The sequence below is a fragment of the Bos javanicus genome, chromosome 16 (assembly GCF_032452875.1).
Source record: "Bos javanicus breed banteng chromosome 16, ARS-OSU_banteng_1.0, whole genome shotgun sequence".
NCBI classification, from domain to species: domain Eukaryota; kingdom Metazoa; phylum Chordata; class Mammalia; order Artiodactyla; family Bovidae; genus Bos; species Bos javanicus.
The window spans coordinates 44,430,943-44,451,950 of record NC_083883.1 but is presented as its reverse complement, the minus strand read 5'-3'; the positions used below and the strand labels follow the sequence as shown (position 1 = coordinate 44,451,950).

The 21,008-nt window shown below is 47.1% G+C and overlaps 1 protein-coding gene across 6 annotated transcripts in view; it reads right to left on the bottom strand.

The window, feature by feature from the left end:
* CLSTN1 (calsyntenin 1) overlaps positions 1–5,862 on the bottom strand; it is a 76,104-nt gene extending 70,242 nt beyond the window's left edge. For 3 of the 6 annotated variants that reach the window (XM_061382808.1, XM_061382809.1, XM_061382810.1), the window contains exon 1: positions 5,535–5,843. In XM_061382808.1, coding sequence (XP_061238792.1) covers positions 5,535–5,625 — 91 coding nt within the window. In that variant the 5' untranslated portion in view covers positions 5,626–5,843. Of the gene's footprint in view, positions 1–5,534 lie in introns of all 6 variants that reach the window. The other 3 variants (XM_061382812.1, XM_061382811.1, XM_061382813.1) reach the window with 2 other exon arrangements.
* Between the last annotated feature and the right edge of the window lie 15,146 nt (positions 5,863–21,008).

The window sequence follows — 21,008 nt, the reverse complement described above, 5'->3', positions numbered from 1 at the left end:
AACTGAGGAATGGATATACAAAATGTAGTCTGTCCATACAGCATGGAATACTGTCTTAGTCTATCTGGGCCCTATAACAAAATATCATAGACTGGGTGGCCTATAATCAACAGAAATTTATTTATTACAGTCCTGGAGACTGGGAAACCCAAGATCAAGGTGCCAGCAGATTCAGGGTCTGGTGAGTGCCCACCTCCTGGTTCACAGCCATCTTCTTGTTGTATCTGCCAGTAGCAGAAGGGGCCAGGGAGCTTTCTGGGGTCTCTTGTACAAGGGCATTGACCCCATTCATGAGAGCCCCACCCTCATGACCTAATCACTTCCCCAGAGACCCCACCTCAAAATACCATCACATTGGGGATTAGGTTTCAATAGTGTGTGAATTTTGGAGGGACACATACATTCAATCTATAGTAAATATTATTCAGCCTTAAGATGGAATGAGGCACCGATCCCCGCTATGATGTGGATAAACCCTGAAAACATCATGAATTGAAAGAAGCTAAGGCCATATGTTGTATGATTCCACAGACATGAAATGTCCAGAATAAAGACAGGCAGTAGATTACTGGTTGCCAGCAGGGGCCGGCGGTGGGGGGGGAGGGGGGGGATGGGGAAAAGGGGGAATTTGGAGTGACTGCTAAGGGCTTTCATCACTTCTTTTTATAATGATGAAAATGTGCTGAAAGTAGATACTACTGGTGATGGTTGCACAACTGGTAAATATACTAAAATCATCAAACTGTATACTTCAAAAGGGTGAATATTATAGTATGTGTCAATAAACCTGCTTTTTCCCCCCAAGTTTTTATTGAAGTTGTTACAGTATTGTTTCTGTGTTAAGTTTTTGGGTTTTTGGCCACAAGGAACGTGGGATCCAAGTTCTCCAACCAGGGACCAAAGCTGCAGCCCCTGCATTGGAAATAAACCTGTTTTAAAAATGAAGAGAGAGCGAATGCAGGAAAAGTCTTCTTTTGCCCTAAAACAATAAGTTCCAGAAAGTACAGATCAAAGTAGACTTGAAGAGTGGCAGACTTGACAGAAGTTCTTGTCCTGAGAGAATTATGGTCCGAAACATATTTATGCCTGACCAAAGGTGAAAAAAGAAAAACACGATTCTTCCCCTACTGTGCTACTGCATACCTCGTACTGGGGTTCTGGAATGGAAGTTAACTTTCATATGTGTCTTACAGGTTTTTAAGATGTTCTAAATTCAGTTACTTTGAAGCAACTGAATCTTCCCATAGAATTTTAAAAGTAAAAAAAAGCCTTAGCAACAAATCTTGTGGAAAACTTTAATCTAATAATAATATCATCTTACAGCTAAGGGAGAAAATGAACAAAAATAGCCTTAAAGCATAGGGAAGAATGGACTTATCACACAGGGGACAACTGGATGCTTTGCTCAAATCCTAGGCGATGGAGGCTCCATGGAAAAACCGACCCCTCAAATCAGGCTGATGTGTTGGCAGGGGGACCATCAGAGCCTAAAGGCTCCTAACTCTGGCCTTTGATAGCCTTTACTGGTGTTAAGATGTCGCTTCTGAGGGTTTGGTTTTTGTTGTTTTTTAACAGTGCAAGAACATGACACTGTATAAATCATTTCCACCCAACTCTGAACCCATTTACAGTCCTGAGGCTCTACTAAAATCTGTATTTTATCACGAATCAGTATCTTAAATTTCAAGATACATTTCTTAAGTACCTCTGCTGTTACCAACTCATAACCACAGAAAAAGCAAGGTATATTTTTAAAACCCTAATGATCTAAAACCTCAATTAATCAGAACAAGTGAGAAATAACTCTTGATTTTTCAGAATAACCAAATATACTTTGTTTCAAACCTTAAAATGAAAACTCTATGCAAAAAAATTACATTTTATTGTCTTAGAAAATAATAATTCAATCACTTTTTTCATTTCTTAGAAATTTAACATCCCTCAGGTTCCTCATTTTAAACATCAAGAATTGGCTTAGTGGGACTTCCCTGGCAGGCCAGTGGTTGGGACTTTGCCTTCCAACGCAGGGGGTGCAGGTTCGATCCCTGATCAGGGAGCAAAGATCCCACATGCACTGTGGCCAAAGCATACTACAACAAATTCAGTGAAGACTTTGAAGGCGGTCTACATCAAAAAAGACAAAAAAATTGGTTTAGTAAGCTTAACCAAGTCCTGAAACTAGTGTCGTGGAATTATAGCATTTTCCAATTTCATTAGGAAAATAATGTTATATTTCACAGAAATTCCAATTATTGGATTATATTCCTCATACCTAAGACTTAATTCACTGTTTTCTTTTTGGCTCAAAAATCAAATAGTACTGACCCACATAATATGTGATATGAATGCTTAAAATTTCCTTTTGAAAAAGAACTTCTAGGAAACTGCTTGGTTTTCTGCTTCTTTTCCTGAAAGTAGCATGCAGCCAAAAGCTAGGTTCCAGTCAACTGAGGGTTCCAGTTAACAGAGTCCTAGCTCTTAAATTGCAACACATTCAGAATCATTAATATTATTTCTTTAGTAGTTATAGGTATCATGTGAAATAAATATATTTACTTTCAGCAACAAAAATATTAAACTAAGCATAATATTTAAGTCTATGATAAACTTACTTTTCCTCAAAATTGCTTCTGAAAAGCAAGGTAACAAATTAAGAAACTGTTTTCCCAAAAAGGTGAGAATTACAGTATTTTTGAAACATGACCTTAACATGATAGCCAAAGAGTTACAGTCTACAAAGCTGTTTAATGATCTCATGTACCAACACTGCAATGAATAGAATGAATCCTTGAAAAATTATCTACTAGTGAATTCTCTTATCCATGCTGTAGAATTCAAGTTCCTTTAGATTCTATGTCTATAATGCTTTTCTCAGCATTAAACATCTATGTCAGGTGAAAATCAGGATGTAAAAACACAGTGGTGCCTAAACCAAACATGACCGTGCATTCATTCACACAGCACTGAGTCCACTGAGTGCAGGTGATAGGATACACAGGTGAGTACCACAGACCACTTTGGGGTGCGTGTTCCAGTGAGGAGAGACAGGCAATGAACAGAGTAAGTAAATAACAGAGCTTGTTAAGATGGGGTAAATGCCATGGAGAAGTAACAAGTGAAGCAGGGGAGGGAAGATTCAGGGGTTCAGAGAGATGAAATTTCAACCAGGATGGTTGGTAAGCAGAACCTCTACTGGGAAGTCTGTGTGCAAACGGGAAAATAACAGTGCACGTTATTTATTTGGCTTTGAAATGCATTACAAGATTGCATTTGCTCTTATTTAGTATTCATATAAACTTTCTATTTTCTCTATTTCAGTTTTCTATTTCCTGATCATTGACAGACTGGAGAAGAAGGCAGGCAGCCTTGGGCATGCCAAGGAAATTTCTCCTAATTTTCTGGTTTACTTGATTTTTTTTTTTTTTTAAGAGAACTATAGCTACAATTAAAATGAAATTTAGGGTTCTCCATAAAACAATGAATAGTCAAAATGGAATTTATATTATAAACCTTACAGCAGCTTAGGTTATCTTCCTCCCATTGTTTTTAGAGGCAGCTAGAGTATGAACCAACAGCAGATCGCAGTGTCACACTGTCTGGCAGGATTAAGAATTCACGTATTAGCTGAAAAGATCATCTTTTAAAAAGAGCCCACAGAAGGTGTCTCCACAAATTGCCTGTTTACATACAAAATATGTTTCTGATAGCTCAAAAGGAAATCGTTTTATTTGCATTTCATGGAACACATTTTCTAACTGTAAGCTAGAAAAAGAAAAAACAAAAAACAGAACAACACAACAGAATAACTGAGGTTTAAAATGCTTTTATTTTGAAGACTAAGAATTCTTAAATACTAAAAATGCACCAAGAAATCTTATAGAAAGTTAGCAAATGACAAAGGACTCGAGTCCTCAACGTGTCTTTCATGTGAGATTTCTGTTAGTCCACCATAAAAACTATACTTGATAGTTGAAATCTTCAGCAATGCTAATAGGCTACTTAATTAGCCCATTGCTAATTCAATAATGAACAGTAAATGTAGATGAGTGGACACACTTAAGAAAAATGTGGAGTTTTAATAAGAAATATTATCACTGACTAAACTAAATACACTTGTTCCCCAAATATCCAATCCCAGCACATATTTTTAAGCTGTGTGGGTTTTCCCCAAGAGAAGCAAACTTTGACATTTTTTCTTGGATATATTAAACTTACAGACCTCCATCCCACATCTGGAAAGAACATTCCAAACTCAGCTTGATGTAACTTTTAAAAATCAAATTGAGAGCAATTAGATACTTAGTGACTGAGATCTGAATTTGACAGAGTCAACAGAATGTTAGAAATGAAATAAATAAAAGAAGTATTCAAAGTTTATCATCCTCAATGTGACGAAAGGAACATAGAACAAAAGATGCATTTGCCTCTCCTGCCCTTTAATTTGTGAACACCATACTTCTCTTGATATGTCATGCCCAGAAAGAGAAAGTGAGATTTTTTTTTTAAAAGCCTGGCTAAATTGAAGTATGACCATTCCATCTGGGCTTCCATCAATCCTCCCTCCCTCCAATTTTTATTTAAAAAAACCATAAGCACAAATCTAAGTACTCTCTATAGACTACACCTAGATTACTTTGCTCCAAGGCCGAGAAAAATGTTTACCAATCCAAGATCCACTCCGAAGCATGTATCTGCAATGCGTAAGCTTTTCGTTGGCAAGATCAGTCAATATCACAAGGCGTGCAACATTTAAAAGGTTAAGTGGTTGAAGGTTAAAAAATAACAAAACAATCGATTCACTAACAAATATTTTTTTGTCAAGTAACCATGAAATAATTTCGACCCTAAGAAATCAAAGAGGGGTTTCTCCTTTTTGTATGGTGTAAATTACCGTCAGAAAAACTGCACCAATGTGTCGGGGGCGGGAGAGAGGAAGATTTCTAACACCGGGTGAGACCACGGTTGTAAACCTCATCACGATTTCACCTTTGGGTGAAAAGGTGGGAGGGGAGCCAAAAGTTTCAGCCTCTGCTCCTTTGAAAACAGACGTTGGTAAGACCCTGGACGGAGATGGAAAGGGGCGCAGATGCCGCGTCTGCGGTTGCAGCCGCAGATAATCGGGATCTGGGAAGGGATGCGGGGGAGTGGTTTCTTATGTAAGCATACACCAAAAATTGTGCATGCACCCCCGGCCTGATGCACATCTGAGCACACAACACAGGCACACGGCATCCCTCCCCAAGAATGCAGCCCCAGCTTGCGGGCGCTGCCGAGGAAGGCGGACCGATCCTTCGGCCTGTCCGCACATTCCCCGCGATCCGTGCAGCCACCACCCGGACGTGGGTGCAATGCGGGCGGCCAGGGCCCCGGTGCGGCGCCCGAGACGGAACCTAGCTTCCCCCCGGCGCCTGCAACGCGCGCGCACGGCCTCCGGTGCCCCGACCCAGAGCCGCTCGCCTGGCCCCGACCCCTCGCTTCCCCCACCCGGCTCCCGGCGCTCGTTCCCCGCGCCCCGACCCGGCCTCGGGGCTTACCTCGCGAGGCCCAGACCCCGCCGCTGCAGAGCAGCCCGGCCAGCAGCAGCCAGGCGGCCGGGGCCAGCGCGGGCGCAGGGCGGCGCAGCATCGCTCCGGCTCCCGGCGCCGCGGCCGGCCCGAGGCGGGAGCGGCAGGGACGCTCGTGGGACGCCGAGCGGGGCTCTCGCGGCCCGGAGCCGGCTGCTTGCCGCCGCGGCGAGCACTGGGGTCCGAGGAGGAGCCGCCGCCGTGACGCTGGGCCGCGGGCGCCCTCCCCTCGGCGGAGGCAGCGCTTCGCTTGAGGCAGCGGCAGCAACTAAGATGGCGGCGGCGCTCTCTCTCGGGTCCGGCGAGGGTACCCGGCCGGGGGCGGGGTGGCGGCGGGAGGGGCGGGGAGGGGAGCGACGGCGAGGCGCGCGCGCGGCGGCCAGGGGAGCGCGCGGGGCGTGGGGTGGGGGCGGGGCGGGCGCGCCTCCGAGTGCGCCCGCGGGGTCGCGCCGAGAGACAAGCTCCCGAGAGGTTGGGAGAGTCCGGGGTTAGAGAGGGGGCTGCATCCCCCGCCCTAGTCGGCTGCTAACGAGGGCATCAACGCCTCCTTCCCACGCGCGCTCCGAGGCTCCGGAGCCGACCTAGCGGTACCCTGGGACGCGTGCCCCCCCTTTCTCCCCCTTTCCACCCCCACCCCCAAGGACGCAGACCCCGTTTGGAGGGTGCAGCCATGGGCCCCTGAGCGACAGCACCCTGTGCCACTTCGAGCAAGTCACGTCGCCTCCTAGAACCTCGGCGTCCTCTTCTGCCAAGTGGAGGTGCTGAGAGGGAGCTTGCGGGGTCGCAAAAGGTGTTCAAGGAGACGAGGTCAGCGAAACGCGCTTTGTAAACAAGTCAAGGCTGCGCAGCACGTGCTGTGGTGGTTGTAGCCCTGGGAAAAGGCATGTTTGTCCCAAGTCCGTAGTGAATTTGCAAGTCGGGGGTCCCTCCATTTGCTGAAGAAATCCGTATGTGGCTTTTTAAAGGCGGGTGGTGCGGGTGCCCTTTCTAGATTTTAGTGTGATGCTAACGGTCCCTTAAAAATGCAGAGATCCAAATGGATAAAGAAGGATCCCTTCACAACTCTCTCAATTCCTTCTCTTCTCCACTTGTCCTGGGGACCCTACCTCCTCCCGCCCCCACCCCAGAACAATCATGGATGGTCTCCCGCGAGTCATAGAGCCACCGTACCCTATGGGCCGACTTTACTGGCTCCATTTTGCAGAGAGGCAAACTAAGGCGAAATGACTTTCCCGGTTGAGACAACTGCTGTAAAAAGATCAGCCCTCAGGGACAAGGCTGGCATGAGGGAGACACCCACAGCCAAAGTCAAACAGCAATAAAATGTTAATTATTGAAGACTCTGCTGGAAGACCTATCAGAGGGAATTCACAGCACAGTGATTGGCACAGTGATTGGCCATGTTTGCTGAGAAGGTCTGGCTGGCTGGTGGGCTTTGTGGGAACCAGCTTGGGGTGGGGGTGGGGTGAAGGAGGGTGGGCAGCCAGGGAGACTGGGAGGAGAATGAGTCACTCAGATTGTGTAGAGCAGAGGACTTATTTAGGAGAGTAGTGGGCGAAGAGCCCAAAAAAGGTAGACTGTGGCCAGAGGGAAGTGCCTGAAATGTCAGAAAGATGGATTTGGACCGAATCCTACAGGCCACAGGAAGCCTTGAACAGCAATGAACAGAGGCGTGATGTGACCTTGGAGGGAGTTTCAAAGCCATCTGTTATGGAATATGCTCCTCCTTGTCTTTATGCCTCAAAGTCATCTTCCTCCAAAGCCTAAAGACTCCACCTCTGCTCCCCTGTCCACCCAGCCCCTGAGCCCAAGAGGACCAGACTCCCATGGGTGGACCCTTCCCAAGACACCTGCCTGGCCCTTGTGTCTTTAAGCCACACCCACCCCCTCCTTCCAGCCAGCACTGCAGAGTCATACTCTCCGGGTGTGGCTGTTCCCTCCCTGGTTCCCAGATACTCCCTGCTGCCACCTCATCAGGTCCAGACAGCTCTGCTGGGCTTCCCATCCCTCAAGCCTGGACCCACCCAGCTGAGTTCAGGATCCACTATCGGAGGATCCACTATTGGAGCTCAAGTTCATTCCTTCCCAGAGCCAGCATAACGTGGCATGCTGGCATCACATGGCACACCATCCACAACCTGTGCCCTGAGCCTCCAGTCCTATTAGTATACTTCTGAGCTGCCTCCTCCAGGAAGTCCTCCAGACTCTCAGGCCCTCCCTCCATAAACCCACACTGTCTGAACTGGATGACCCAGGCTTAATAATCTGCTTTTTTTGCTGTTGATTGACTATGCCTCGTGTGTCCTTTTCTCCTCCATGCTATTCTAGTGGGAAGAACCAGTGCTGATTCAGTCAGACGGCACTGGCTGAGAATTCTGGCTCCTGCTACTTCAAATGACCTTGGATAAGTTACAAACCTTCTGAGTCTCTGCTCACTTGTGAAATGGGATAATGATACCTATTTCCTAGAGTCGTGAGAATTAAGTAAGATGATACTGGACTTCCCTGGTGGTTCAGTGGCTAAGACTCCAAGCTCCCAATGCAGGGGGCCAGGGTTCGATTCCCGGTCGGGGAACTAGACCCCACATGCCACAACTGAGAGTTCATGTGCTGCAACTAAAGATCCCACATGCCACAACTAAAACCCGATGCAGCCAGATAAATAAATATATTTTTTTAATTAATGAGATGAGGCAATTAAAGTGCCTCACAGAGACTATATGTGTGTATATATATATATATATGTATGTATGTATGTATACTATCAGATCAGATCAGATCAGCCGCTCAGTCGTGTCCAACTCTTTGCCACCCCATGAATCCCGGTACACCAGGCCTCCCTGTCCATCACCAACTCCCGGAGTTCACTCAGACTCATGTCCATTGAGTCAGTGATGCCATCCAGCCATCTCATCCTCTGTCCTCCCCTTCTCCTCTTGCCCCCAATCCCTCCCAGCATCAGAGTCTTTTCCAATGAGTCAACTCTTCGCATGAGGTGGCCAAAGTACTGGAGTTTCAGCTTCAGCATCATTCCTTCCAAAGAAATCCCAGGGCTGATCTCCTTCAGAATGGACTGGTTGGGTCTCCTTGCAGTCCAAGGGACTCTCAAGAGTCTTCTCCAACACCACAGTTCAAAAGCATCAATTCTTTGGTGCTCAGCTTTCTTCACAGTCCAACTCTCACATCCATACCTGACCACAGGAAAAACCATAGCCTTGACTAGACGGACCTTTGTTGGCAAAAGTAATGTCTCTGCTTTTCAATATGCTATCTAGGTTGGTCATAACTTTCCTTCCAAGGAGTAAGCGTCTTAATTTCATGGCTACAGTCACCATCTGCAGTGATTTTGAAGCCCAGAAAAATAAGGTCTGACACTGTTTCCACTGTTTCCCCATTTATTTCCCATGAAGTGATGGGACCGGATGCCATGATCTTCGTTTTCTGAATGTTGAGCTTTAAGCCAACTTTTTCACTCTCCACTTTCACCTTCATCAAGAGGCTTTTTAGTTCCTCTTCACTTTCTGCCATAAGGGTGGTGTCATCTGCATATCTCAGGTTATTGATATTTCTCCTGGCAATCTTGATTCCAGTTTGTGTTTCTTCCAGCCCAGCGTTTCTCATGATGTACTCTGCATAGAAGTTAAATAAGCAGGGTGACAATATACAGCCTTGACATACTCCCTTTCCTATTTGGAACCAGTCTGTTGTTCCATGTCCAGTTCTAACTGTTGCTTCCTGACCTGCATACAAATTTCTCAAGAGGCAGGTCAGGTGGTCTGGTATTCCCATCTCTTTCAGAATTTTCCACAGTTTATTGTGATCCACACAGTCAAAGGCTTTGGCATAGTCAATAAAGCAGAAATAGATGTTTTTCTGGAACTCTCTTGCTTTTTCCATGATCCAGCAGATGTTGGCAATTTGATCTCTGGTTCCTCTGCCTTTTCTAAAACCAGCTTGAACATCAGAAAGTTCACGGTTCACGTATTGCTGAAGCCTGGCTTGGAGAATTTTGAGCATTACTTTACTAGCATGTGAGATGACTGCAATTGTGCAGTAATTTGAGCATTCTTTGGCATTGCCTTTCTTTGGGATTGGAATGAAAACTGACCTTTTCCAGCCCTGTGGCCACTGCTGAGTTTTCCAGATTTGCTGGCATATTGAGTGCAGCACTTTCACAGCATCATCTTTCAGGATTTGGAATAGCTCAACTGGAATTCTATCACCTCCACTAGCTTTGTTCGTAGTGATACTTTCTAAGGCCCACTTGACTTCACATTCCAGGATGTCTGGCTCTAGGTCAGTGATCACACCATCATGATTATCTGGGTCGTGAAGATCTTTTTTGTACAGTTCTTCTGTGTATTCTTGCCATCTCTTCTTATATATACCTAATATACAGTAGGTCTGAAACTATGGTATAGGGGATTCCCTGGTGGCTCAGCGGTAATGAATATGCCTGCCAATGCAGGAGACACACGTTCAATCCTTGGGTCAGGAAGATCCCCTGGAGAAGGAGATGGCAACCCACTCCAGTATTCTTGCCTGGGAAACCCCATGGACAGAAGAACCTGGTGGGTTACAGAGCATGGGGTCACAAAGAGTTGGACACAACTTAGCGACTAAACAACAATAAAACTATTGTAGTGTCTTCTTTTCCTTCAAGAGGCTTCTGAGCTCCTAATGTACTGCTGAATGCACAGTAGGTACTCAATAAACACTCCTTGATGAAATAAATAAATTGTTGTGTTAATTTTTTTAATCATTATTATTATGGAGATCACATCTCAGAGAGTAAAAAAATACCCTGTAGGTTTCCAGGGACCTTGGAGACTTACAAAACATAAAATCAGAAAGGTATAATCTCAGAACTATGTTTTAAGTCAATAAGCTGATGCCAAGAGGGAAAATGTAATGTATTCAGTTCTATAAGAAACACAAACAAAAGCTCTTTGGTGTCTGCAATCCTGATCCCTTTATCTTCTCTCCCTCTCTGTCACTTAGAGAAACAGAGCGATAGATCTAAGCAGGTCCATCAGCAGGTGGGCAGGCAGGCAGCCCCAGAGCTCAGTGAAGCCTGCACATGCTGAGATTTTGCCCACAAGAGAGTTCCTGCAGCTGCAGGACTCAGCTTGAGTGTGTTGGAAGCCAGAGAAACCAGTGAACTCAGCCTCTGGTTGGCCTGACAATAGCCTCGGCCATATTGGCACTTTTCAAAGGTCTCCATGTGATGGATTAGTTAATCCTCAAAATGGCCCTGAGATGAGGATCGATGCAAATCTAGGCTGTGGGTAGCAGAGATGGTCCTTGCCTGAGCTGAGCCAGCTGCTGACCCAGCAGCAGCCCTAGTAGTCCTAGAGCAGGGAGAAATGAGGCACCACCCAGGCCCATCCTGAGGGGAAGACTGGGAGGATGAGCTGGTGCCTTTGTCTTTTGAATGTATAGTCAGCCTGTCTGTGCAGTAAGTAGAGAGGGCACAGAATGTTCATGGGGCTGCATCCTTTGAAATGGCTTTTACTATTAATAATAACAGCAGCCTGTGTACTGAACTCTTTTCCTGAAAGTGCTGTATCACTTCTGCCTCCAGCAACCCTTTCCAGAAGGTACTTTTATGGTTCTAGATGAGAAAAATGGAAAATGTGCTCAAGAGCTAACTGCTAGAAAGGACACCCGGGATTCAGTTTCATGTCTCAGCCCACACAGTACCTTCGCTGCTGCTTGAAATGACACCTCAGATGGCAGCTTCTCTGGTGGCTCAGTGGTAAGGAATCCACCTGCCAGTGCAGGAAACACGGGTTCGATCCTTGATCTGGGAAGATCCCACGTGCCAAAGAGCAACTAAGCCCGTGTGCCACAACTACTGAGCCTCTGCTCTGGAGCCCGAGAGCCAAAACTACTGAGCCTGAGAATCCTAGACCTGTGCTCGCAACAAGTGAAGCCACTGCACTGAGAAAGCTGCACACCGCAACTGGAGAGTAGCCCCCGCTCGCCGCAACCACGGAAGACCTGTGTTCATCAATGAAGACCTAGCACAGCCAAAAATAAATAAAATTTTTAAAAAGAAATTACACCCCAGATACAAATAAATAAAGCCCTGCATAGGATCTCTGGAGAAGGCCATGGCACCCCACTCCAGTACTCTTGCCTGGAAAATTGCATGGATGGAGGAGTCTGAGAGGCTGCAGTCCATGGGGTCGCTAAGAGTTGGACATGACTGAGCGACTTCACTTTTAATTTTCACTTTCATGCACTGGAGAAGGAAATGGCAACCCACTCCAGTGTTCTTGCCTGGAGAATCCCAGAGACGGGGGAGCCTGGTGGGCTGCCATCTATGGGGTCGCACAGAGTCGGACACGACTGAAGCGACTTAGCAGCAGCAGCATAGGATCTCACAGCTCAGAGCCAGCCTACTCCACCATGTCAGCCCCTCCAGGTATGTAAGGCCCTGGGAGACAGTCCTTATTCAGGCTGGGAGTTCCTCACTGGGTTGTTCATTACCAGGTCTAGAGATAAAATGGATGGACCGAGGTCTCAAGCGGGAATGCTCTTTGCCAGGAAGCCAAGCTTTTCTCCAGTGATCATGTCATTCCTGTTAACGTAGCATGTGCTGCTCGGCCAATGTTTGTGGAACCCAGCTGGAAGCAGGTAAGTCGTCATTGAGGTTCCTCTCCTAATGATGTGCTTAGGAGGAAACCTACTTTGGGGTTGCTCAGGAGAAGGTTGTGAGACTCTTGATGAGAGCTACAGATTGTAAATTCCCAAAAGTACTAAAACCACAGCCCCCAGCACCATCACCAGGGTCCCCTGAGACCTCAGAAGATTCGAGGTCTGGCCCCATCTCTGACTTTTGGTGGCCTGGCCAGGTCACTCCATCACTGTTGTTGTTACTTTTGTTGTTTAATTGCTAAGTCGTATCTGACTCTTTTGCAACCCCATGGACTGTAGCCCATCAGGCTCCTCTGTCCATGGGATTTCCTAGGCAAAAATACTGGAGTGGGTAGCCATTCCCTTCACCAGGGTATCCTCCCGACTCATGGATCAAGCCCCTGTCTCCTGCATTGGCAGGCAGATTCTTAACCACTGAGCCACTGAGGAAGCCCCCTTCACTGTTAGAAGGGATAATTAATGAGGGACAAGATGACTTGTGCTTAGAGCAGGGACTCTGGTGGGACAGATCTGGGCAAAACCTATATCTATCCACTTCCTTCCCTTTTGTAAAATTTCCTTTTAATCGTGTATGGTTATAGTAAATATTTGCATGGGTACAAAGTCAAAACTAGAAAGCAAGATGCTCAGACAAGTCTAGTTCCATTCCTGTCTCTTCATTCCTGCCCACTCCTCCCCTTAAAGGTGACCATTTAATCTTTTTTGGCTTATCCTTCCATTATTTTTTTTTACAAGTGAGTATTTAAATATATGTCTCTCTTAGATAAAAAAGAAAAACAGCCTATCACAGGACTTTTCTGGTGGTCCAGTGATTAAGCCTCTGTGATTCCACTGCAGGGAGCATGGGTTGGATCCCTGCTCATGGAACTAAGATCCCAAGTGCCTCACTGGTGCAGCCAAAAAAAGAGCAGCAAATCGTACCAGATACTCTGCATTTCTTTTTCTGGGTAAAATATCCTGGAAATGGATCCATCTCAGTATACAAACAGAGTTTCCCTTCCTTTTAATATTTGCATAATATTCCCTCACATAATGTGATATAATCAGAAATCCATACTTGGCCTTTGTCCCTGAATCCTAGGATTCCTGGGAATCCCTTGAAATTTCCTGGGTGAAAGGAGCATCTTTTATTCTAATGAGGTGACTCTTGGTGGGCTTTCAGATAGTTTCAGGATAAGGGCCAGTCACCAGAAAGACCATGCTATTATCAGAAGCTTGGAAATTTCAGCCCCACTTTGCCCCTAACCTCAGGGAGGAGAAAGGGGCAATCATACCTACATAATGAAGGCTCTATAAAAATCCCTAAACTGTAAGATTCAGTGAGTTTCTGGGCTGGTGTCCACACCCACTTGCTGAGAAGGTAGTGCCCCAAGTGCCTGGGGACAGAAAGAAGCTCCGGCACTCGGGACCCTTCCAGACCTTGATATAGACACCCCTTTCTCTAGCTGATCATTTGGATCCTTCATAATATCCTGAGCTTCCTTGGGGCTCAGACGGTAAAGAGTCTGCCTGCAATGCAGAAGACCCAGGTTTGATCCCTGAGTTGGGAAGATCCCTTGAAGAAGAGCGTGGCAACCCACTCCAGTGTTATTGCCTGGAGAATTCTGTGGATGGAGGAGCCTGGTGGGCTACAGTCAATAAACTGGGAAAGGTAAGTCAGGTGTTTCCCTGAGTTCTATGAGCCATTATAATAAATTATTGAAACTGAAGAAGGGGGTCACAGCCAAGTCAGACAGAAGTGTGAGTAACCTGGGGACCCACTACTTGGGATCTGCAAAAGAAGTGGGGGCAGTGTGGGGCTGAGTGCTAACCTGTGGAGTCTATACTAATTCCAGTTAGTTAGTATGAGATTAATTCATAGGACAGCAGTTGATATCCACAGAGAATCAGAGAGTTGTTTGGTGTGGAAAACCCACACATGTAGTGTCAGAAGTGTTGTGAGTAGGGAGTTTTCCTTCCCGCAGTAAGCCTTTTTGTATTTTTTGTCACTTGTGCTGGTTTAGGGTTAGGGTTAGGGTTAGCCATCTCTGTGGCTCTGGATAAGGTTTCCACCTCTTCAATCTATGTATCTCCATCTGTAAAACACAGATACGTCCATGCCCACCTCACTGAGGAGTTAGAAGAACCAAAGCCTGACATCAACTATTATTATTATTCATTTCTGTCCGCAGCTCAGAGCTTTAGTAGTCACGTACAAATGTGCGAGTTGGACCACAAAGAAGGCTGAGCACCAAAGAATTGATGCTTTTGAACTGTGGTGTTGGAGAAGACTCTTGAGAGCCCTTTGGACAGCAAGGAGATCAAACCAGTCAATGTTAAAGGAAATCAGTCCTGAATAATTCATTGGAAGGACTGTGGCTAAAGCTGAAGCTCCAATACTTCGGCAACCTGATGCAAAGAGCTGACTCATTAGAAAAGACCCTGATGCTGGGAAAGAGTGAAGGCAAAAGGAGAAGGAGGCAGCAGAGGATGAGATGGTTAGATAGCATCACCAAGGCAATTGACATGAATCTGGGCAAACTCCGGGAGATAGTAAAGGACAGGGAAGCCTGGCGTGCTGCAGTCCATGAGGTCGCAGAGTAAAACATGACTTAGCTACCCAACAACAACAATAGAGCTTTAAGCCTCTCTGGCAGTGGCAGAAACCCTAACTTAGGAAAGGTCATTCCCGTGGTCTCCAGCAAGTTGGACTGGTGCCTGTGGGCTTATTTCAGACTCTCGCCATTTGCAAAGGAACTAGGAATTCCCATGTATGAAGCACCAGGTACCCCTGGCTGGTGAAATTTTCCAGGAAAAGAAAATCCCACCTTGACACAGAAGGCAGGCAGCTCAGTTTTGTGTCTCCAAAATGGACAAGGGTTGAGGTTTCCTGTTTATCTTCCCACCCAAAGGTAACATACAGAACTTTTTCCTCTCTTTGAGCTTCCAGGGGATGTGCTGGAGCTGCTCAACTTCTGCACACCATGGAGGGAGGGGTGGCTGATTGATTCTAGAGCATCAACTATACACCCAATGCACTAGACACACACATGCACGCACACACACACACACACACACAACATATGGACAAACATGATCTCTCAGAGGGCACACAAGCCAAATCTGGTGTGCCCTGTCTGCATACAACACATTGATGGAAAGGACTAGACTGGGTTTCCAGGGAGGACGGAAAGGTAAGAGGAGAAACTGCCCAGAGGAAACACAGCTGCTGTTTGGGCCCAGTGGAAACAGCCCCAAACCTGGGTCCTGTCTGTAGCGCCATCATATTTTCTAGAATTAAGGGGTAGGCTGGGGACATTGTAGGATAAAGTAGTTAAAAACAAATAGGAAGATTGTCTTACTCACGTGGTCTTACTTCAGACATAGCTGGCTTCCAGTTACTAGCAGAAAAGACCAGACAACCTAGATACTGTGTGCTTCAGTTCCTCATTTATAAAATGGTCGTCATTGGACTTCTCTGGCAGTCCAGTGGTTAAGACTCTGTGCTCCCAGTGCAGGGACATGCCTGGTTGGGGAATTAAAATCCTGCATGCCAAATAGCAAGGATAAAAAAAAAGAAAGAAAATGGTCATTGTCACCATCATCATCACAATCGTTGTCATCATCATATCTCCTTTAGATGACTGCATCGATCAAGTGAGAAGATACATATGAAGGGTTTAGCTCAGTCTGAGACACAGTTATTGTTGCTGTTCAGTTACAAAGTCGTGTCCAACTCTGTGATTCCATGGGCTGCAGTATGCCGACTTCCCTGTCCTTCACCATCTCCCGGAGTTTGCTCAAGCTCATGTCCATTGAGTCGGTGATACCGTCCAACCATCTCAGCCTCTGTTTCCCCCTTCTGCCTTCAATTTTTCCCAGCATCGGGGTCTTTTCTAATGAGTCAGCTCTTTGTATCAGGTGGCCAAAATATTGAAACTTCAGCTTCAGCATCAGTCCTTCCAATGAATATTCAGGGTTGATTTCCCTTAGGATTGACTGGTTTGATCTCCTTGCTGTCCAACAGACTCTCAAGAGTCTTCTCCAACACCACAGTTTGAAAGCATTGATTGTTTGGCACTCAGCCGTCTTCATGGTCCAACTCTCACATCCCTACAAGACTACTGGAAAAACCATAGCTTTGACTATACAGACCTTTGTTGACAAAGTGATGTTTCTGCTTTTGAATACACTGTCTAGGTTTGTGCTTTTTTTCCAAGGAGCAAGTACCTTTTAATTTTGTGGCTGCCCACAAAATTTAATTTAATTTTGGAGCCCAAGAAAATAAAGTCTTTGACTGTTTCCATTGTTTCCCAATCTATTTGCTGTTAAGCGATAGGACTGGATGCCTTGATTTTAGTTTTTTGAATGTTGAGCTTTAAGCCAGCTTTTTCACTCTCTTCTTTCACCTTCATCAAAAGGCTCTTTAGTTCCTTTTCGCCTTCTACCATTAGGATGGTGTCATCTGCACAGATGCTCAGTTAGTGGTCACTGCTCTCGACATAACAGTGCTGATGATGGTAATGATGAGGATGTATGTGGATGGACTTGACATGTCTAAGGAGTTGATGATGGTTATAATAATGACTTTTCTGCAGCCATTTACACTTTGCATCTGTTTAGTATACTTCCTTTCTCAAGGGCATCTGATGCATATGGGACTCACAACAATCTCCCTCATAGGGGTTTTTATTTAACTGACGGGAAGCAGGGTTCAGAGGGTTGAGTGACTTGCCAAGACCATGCAGCACAAAAGTAACAGAGCCAAAAGTTCCTCTGGCCTTTTTGTGTTTCTTCCTTGGCCCAGAAGCTCCCTGGACCAATAAACTCCAATAAAATATCATGAGTCAGATTTCAGAAATCCTGGCTCTTTCAAGCCTCCAGCTCATTTAATTGCTCAGGGATACCTTTTTTTCCCTCCTTCCTCATCTGTATAGCAGGGATTAATCACCCCCCAGAGATCAAGAAATAACAAGCTCAACTCACATAGAGAGTGTTTGCTGTGCACGGAGCATTCTGGGCATTATCTGATTTCATTGCTGGCAGCAGTCACCAGCAATGAAGACCATGATTATCCTGGTTTTTCAGAGGAGGATGCTGGGGCTGAGAAAGGTAAAGTCATTTGCCCAAAGTCAGTGACAGAGCCAGGATTCACACCTAGATCTGTCTGGCCCCAAAGCTGAAGCTCTTACCCACAACATCACTAGCTCCCAGAAATTGCTCTGATGGTGAAAGTGACTGCGAGGCCGGGAAAAAGTCAGGAGGGCACCCAAATGGGAGAACTGCTTGGCTGGTCTCTGGCCTAGCCAATACCTTGGCCAGCTCTGGGACCTCCTGGCACGGCAGATGGATGGTCAGGATTAGGCCTGGGTCAGGAGCCTAGACATCTTCAGGGCCCAGAAGATCACAGCAAGCCTTGTGCCCACAGGCCTGGTGCTGCCCGTTCCTGGTCCAGCAGGCAGGAAGGACAAGGTAAGAACACTTACCTATTGAGGGACTTCTGCCCCTGTCCCTCTGTGCCCTCCCAAGGGCTTCTGGTTTCCAGTCCCCTTTGAGCTGCAAGGGACAGCAGGAAGGCCTTTCTCCTCTCCTCTGCTGCAGCTTCATTGACGTTGACATGCTGGGTTTCTATCATCTGAGGCATTGACTTAGAGGATGCAAACGAGGAGGCTACCTGTCAGAGGCAGACAGTCTGCCCCCACTGACCCATGGGCCGACCAAAGAGAGGACCCAAGAATTCTCCATGAACCGTGCTGTGGCCGGCTTAGCAGGAGCCGGGCAGGAGGCCCAGCATAGCCTGGGAAAGGCTGGCAAGCAAATTTCAGGAAGGCACTGGAGCGAGAAGGGCCTCCCTTGCCCTCTGTCCAGGCTCTGGGAGACAGGGGCACCCTAGTGGCCTGGAGAGGACAGGGGCCAGCTGAGGAGCCTGTTAATCCTGCTCCCTCCCAGGCTGCACAGGCCCAGCTAGGATGGACGGGGGATGGGGGGGAGGGTATGGGTGGCAGGGGCAGCACCCAAACTGCAAGACACAGGTTTAGTCTGTTCCTGGGGCCCTGGGGCAAGACCTGGGAGCTGGAGGAAGAGGGAAGAGGCAGATGGGGTAGCTGAGGATGAGGAGCCCCAGACATAGGGTAGGTGGGTGGTGTGGGAGGAGAGGCTCTGCTGTACGCTCGCTGGCCTGGGGATCTACGAGTCAGCACCGAAGCTTGGGCCAGCTGCCTCCAGGCCTGAGCAGGGTGCTTTGCAGCTGAAGGAGGCAGGCGCAGACAGAGCAGGCTCCAGATGGCTATCCCTGGGGTGGCAGAGACACAAGGCAGTCAGGCCTGAATGCCAACAGGGCAGAGGGGCTTCAGTCTGCTCTTCTGAAGGGGTTTTCCATCTCTCCCTGGACTTGACCACCATCTCAAGCATGGAAGAGAAGAGGTCCCAGTGTTGAAGGAAGGGGGACCCCTTTCAGGGCCTGAGAGTAGGCTCTTGTGCAACACTTGGAAACAAATTGTCTGAGGAGACACACTTGCTGACAAAGGAAGAGACTTTACTGGGAAGGGACGCTAGGGCAGAGATCAGGAAGGTAAGGGAAACCCGGAGAACTGTTCTGCCACGCGACTCACAGGCTAGGGTTTTATGGTGAAAGGATCAGTTTCCAGGTTGTCTCTGGCTAATCACTGTGACTCAGGGTCCTTCCTGGGTGGTGCTGCATTGCTCAGCCAAGATGGATTCCAGCAAGGAGGATTCTGGGAGGACCTGTGGACTGGAGTCTCCTGTCTCCTTCTGCTGCTGCTGCTAAGTCTCGTCAGTCGTGCCCGACTCTGTGCGACCCCATAGACGGCAGCCCACCAGGCTCTGCCGTCCCTGGGATTCTCCAGGCAAGAATACTGGAGTGGGTTGCCATTTCCTTCTCCAATGCATGAAAGTGAAAAGGGAACGTGAAGTCGCTCAGTCATGTCCAACTCTTCGTGATCCCATGGACTGTATAGCCCACCATCTGTCCATGGGACCTTTCCCAAATTCTTCCAGTTGGTGGTGTCTTGTTAGTTCTGCATTCCTTACCAGGACCTCCTGATACAAAATAACTCATGCAAATGGTTACTGTGGTGCCAGGCCAGGGTGGGCAGTTTCAGTCAGCCTGACCCTAACACCAGCACTGAGCCTCAGTTTCTAAATCTGAACCAATGCTGCCCTGAGCCCAGCATACTTGCCACTTGCATGTGAGTCGTGCACATGCTCCAGTCAACAGCCATCCTGGTTGGGGAGGGTGGGGGGCAGAGGAGGAAGGTGTGTGTGGGGGGGTGGGGGGTGTCTGCCAACGCCCCCGTGTCAGGACTTGTGGAAAGCTCTGGACTCCTCACTCCTTCAGCGCCCTCATCTTGCCCACACTCCAAAGGCAAGCGTGGTTCTGGACAGGCTCCAACCAGTGTGCCCGCCAAGCATCCCCCTCCGCAAGGTTCCCCCACAGCTCCCCTCAGAGCAGGGTGAAGGGGAAACGGATGTTAATTTGCTTGTCTTTGCTAATTTGAAAAGGAGCATAAACAGCGGAGCTCAGTCACACGGCTCTGCCGAGGGTGTAGTTTAGGTCCAATTATGTGTTATTAGTGCATTTGCTCTTTGTTCCCGTGGCATATTAATTACAGATGTGGTATTGTGGCAATTAACACAATTATGGGCTCGCTCTCTCTTCCAGGAGGCCACAATCCACGTGCTTTTGGGCCAAGGAGTTGGGCTGGTATGATGGTGGGAGATTCCCGCTTGGGAGAAGGCCCACCATTATGGGTTGAATGTGTCTCCCCAAAATTCGTATGTTGAAGTCTTAACCCCCAGTACCTCGGAATGTGATCATATGTGAAGATGGGGTCCCAACAGAAGGAACCAACTTAAAATGAAGTCATTGGGGTGGGCACTAATCCAATATGACTGCTATCCTCATAAAAAGGGGAAATTTAGCCACACAGAATGAAGAAGATACGAAGACACCTGGGAGAGGACGGCCAAGGAGAGAGGCCTGGAGCAGCCCTCAGAAGGAGCAGCCCTGCCAACACCTTGATTTCATTTTTATTGGTTTTATGTGTGTGTGTTTTAATATTTATTTATTTGGCTGTGTTCGGTCTTTTTTGCAGCATGCAGGATCTTTAGTTGTACCATATGAACTCTTACTTGCAGCATGTGGGATCTAGTTCCCTGACCAGGGATTGAACCTGGGGCCTCTACGTTTGAGTACAGCATCTTAGCCACTGGACCACCAGAGAAGTCCCCCAGCACCTTGATTCTGGACTTCTAGCTTCCAGAACTGTGAGAAAATGAATTTCTATTGTCACTTACAGTGTTTGTTAAGGCAACCCAAGCAAACTCATAAACCCATCTCTGTCCCAGGCAGAGTTCTCCATGGGAGAAAAGAAAGGCTCAAGGAGGGAATATCAATAATGCTGTCTGTTCTGAAGTCTTGAGAAGGAATCAGTACAGCCCTCCCACCCAGCACCTCTTTCCAGAGTTGTCCATCAGTGTGGCTTCTGTTGTTCTGGCCCCTGAGCCCTTAGTCTCCACAGCACTGCTGTTGGAATTCCTCTGCACCCACCTTTAATTAGTCACCTGTCTGGCAGGTCCTGAATGCATCACTTCCTCTCCAGTTGCCATCCCCTAGTCTTGATGACACAAGATTACTTACCTTGTAAGGTAAACGGTATATGTTATTTCCCAGGTTAAACCAAGGAATGGTCAGGTATCTGCACAGTACTTTCAGGCTCACAAGATACTTATCAAAGACCGCTTCCATTCCATGTTTGCAGCCACCCTATGGGGGTTTGGTAT